Source organism: Sinocyclocheilus grahami, unplaced genomic scaffold (assembly GCF_001515645.1).
Source record: "Sinocyclocheilus grahami isolate Dianchi unplaced genomic scaffold, SAMN03320097.WGS_v1.1 scaffold30282.1, whole genome shotgun sequence".
Classification (NCBI taxonomy): domain Eukaryota; kingdom Metazoa; phylum Chordata; class Actinopteri; order Cypriniformes; family Cyprinidae; genus Sinocyclocheilus; species Sinocyclocheilus grahami.
Genome location: NW_015521055.1, coordinates 1 through 2,438, shown reverse-complemented (window position 1 = coordinate 2,438; position 2,438 = coordinate 1). Strand labels below are relative to the sequence as shown.

The 2,438-nt window shown below is 39.7% G+C and overlaps 1 protein-coding gene across 1 annotated transcript; it reads right to left on the bottom strand.

Annotated features, from left to right (window-relative positions):
• Positions 1–25: 25 nt before the first annotated feature.
• Positions 26–1,728, bottom strand: LOC107580302 (noelin-3-like; the record flags this gene model as incomplete). Its single annotated transcript, XM_016266024.1, has 4 exons — positions 26–132; positions 242–461; positions 840–995; positions 1,585–1,728. Coding segments are annotated over 4 exons (627 nt in total), but the record flags the coding sequence as incomplete, so codon positions are not given.
• Between the last annotated feature and the right edge of the window lie 710 nt (positions 1,729–2,438).

The following is a 2,438-nucleotide window of genomic DNA, read 5'->3' as shown; positions in this document are numbered from 1 at the left end:
TGTCCATTATAATGGTCATTATTACCTTATTGTTCTTAGGTGAAGCCTGAGGGTCTGTCATCCAAGCTCCAAACCTCGTTCCTGATGTCTTTACAGTGATGGGCCCCGTGATTTTCATCAACTTACCACAGGCTGACACAGTGGAGAATGACAAGTAATGTCAACACATCTTCAACTTTAAAGGAACAAATACCATACCACAAAAGAAAATACCACGGAAGTCATGTTGAGTTCAACTCACTGAGTCTGTTCATACAGTTCCTCAGTCTTCCCTCCAAGCCGAGGACCCTTTGCTGGAGTTCCTCATAATCATACGCTCCTATCTCCTCCTGGATAGCAGTCAGCACAAGAGACAGGTTCCTGATCTCTTCCTTGAACTGGGAAATGAGTGTGGCATCAGTCTTGTACTGCTCCAGCACTGGAATCAGCGGCTGCAGTTCATTCATCTTCCCCTTCAGCTCCTGCAAAACCAGACAGACATTTAAATAGAAATCACATGAGGGGAGAACTGCTTACATTTACAGAAACAGATGCAAGAGCATGGCACAGCTCGCCCGGTAAACAGCAAGACGTTATGAACAATGACATGCTAGACCCAATTGATATTAATGTTTTGAAATCAAACATGACCTTTTGGTGTTTACAGGATTTCCAGAAATGCTGAACAGTGTGTGGCTTTTTGAAATGTTTGTGAAGGATAAAGACAAGAAGCTTTTAAGTGGGATTTGATTCGTCATTCTTGGAGAGTAATGGCACGAATGTGGCTTTTTCCAACCGTTCTGTTCATATGAGAAAGGACCATTGATTTTCTCTGAGGCATGACTTTAATGGTAGCTCACCTGAAAGTTTTTAGTCAATAATGTTCTTCGGTTCGACTCGATTTGTCTGAACTTTGATCGGAGTCCTTTCATCTGGCTCTCCATTTTCATGACATACTGGAAGTCCCTCTGGGTCCTCAGGTTCAGCACTTCGATCGATTGCGACATGTTCTGAATCTTAAGAGAGTAAGATGGGCCGAAATGAAGTTAGGATCCATTAATCATTCTTTGAACTGCAAAAAGGAAGATGCGATAGATTTAAATTATATTTTCAACTGGTGTAAATCAGCCCTGACACTATGCCTCCAAGGAATTCTGCATTTCCATAATTCCACTTAACGCAACCCAAGTAAAGACGGAAAGATCTTAGACATACCACAACTGACACATTTAAAACAGGATAAAAATGAGACTATGTATCGTCAACCCTATTACTTCCTTCACTAGCATCCACCAAAAAAAGAAAGACATAGATACATCTTATGGGCCAATAACTGTTGCAGAATTTTTACAGTAACACAGAAGAAATGCGTAGGAAGTAGAAACAAGAGGGGGCCTAAAGAACTCTTCAGGCCTTTTTGCATTACCATCATCAGCTCCACAATCAGCTGCAGAGAAGCCTGTGGCATTCTTAATAGATGACAATGGCGAGCAGTCTAGCATAATGCTTTGAAATTGCTAAAATGAGAGCTTTTGTTATCTAAACCAGATCTCAATATAAAATGACTTCAGAGTTCTTAGACACACATTATGTGCACACACACACCTTCTCCAGTAACTGGCGGAGCTGTCTGCTCTTTGCGTCTCTGGAGCACAAGTTCTGTTCTGGTGCCACCACCGTACAGATGCAGCGACCGTCAGCATCCTGCGCTGAACTGTACACCTGCCAGCCTTCCTTGGGTCTGATGGTCTGTACAAACATACACACAGGCATGTATGACATATCTTGGTGTTATTTGTTAACCATTTAAAATTCTAAATGACATTCTTAAAATGTACTGAAAATGAAAATGTACTGTGCTTGAAACTGAAATGTGGATATTTAGTGAGAACTACAATAAACTTACATAGCTATTCACTTCGAGTACTTCATTTTATTATCCTTTTTTATTATTATTTATAACTTATTACATTCGTTATATGGAGAGATGATTGAGTAAACATGTACATTTTTAAATATGCATATGATTTTGTTTTGTGTTTAAACCTGGAGAGTCTATTATATTTTAACTTCAAACTTTTGCTTCTGGTTAAAATACCCATAATATTGCTTTCTCCAGAGAAAAAGTCATCTTGGCTGAATCCTCAGAGAAATATGCACATAACAAGCACCGATTACAAGCAAAAACTGTCCAAAACACATCTAAACAAATATGCTGGTATATAATGATGTGAGAGGACAACAGGGGATGGATTTATTTCACTAGAGGAAGCGTTATTATGGATTATAGACGATGGCTTGAAGCTAAAAATGCCTTGATAGATGATGGACGCAGCTTTTTGCTTAACAAGACATTCATTGATGGACAGGAGTCGTGCAGATTACTTGTGGATTATTGTGATGTTTTTATCAGATGTTCGGACTCTCATTCTGACGGCACCCATTCACTGCAGAGGATC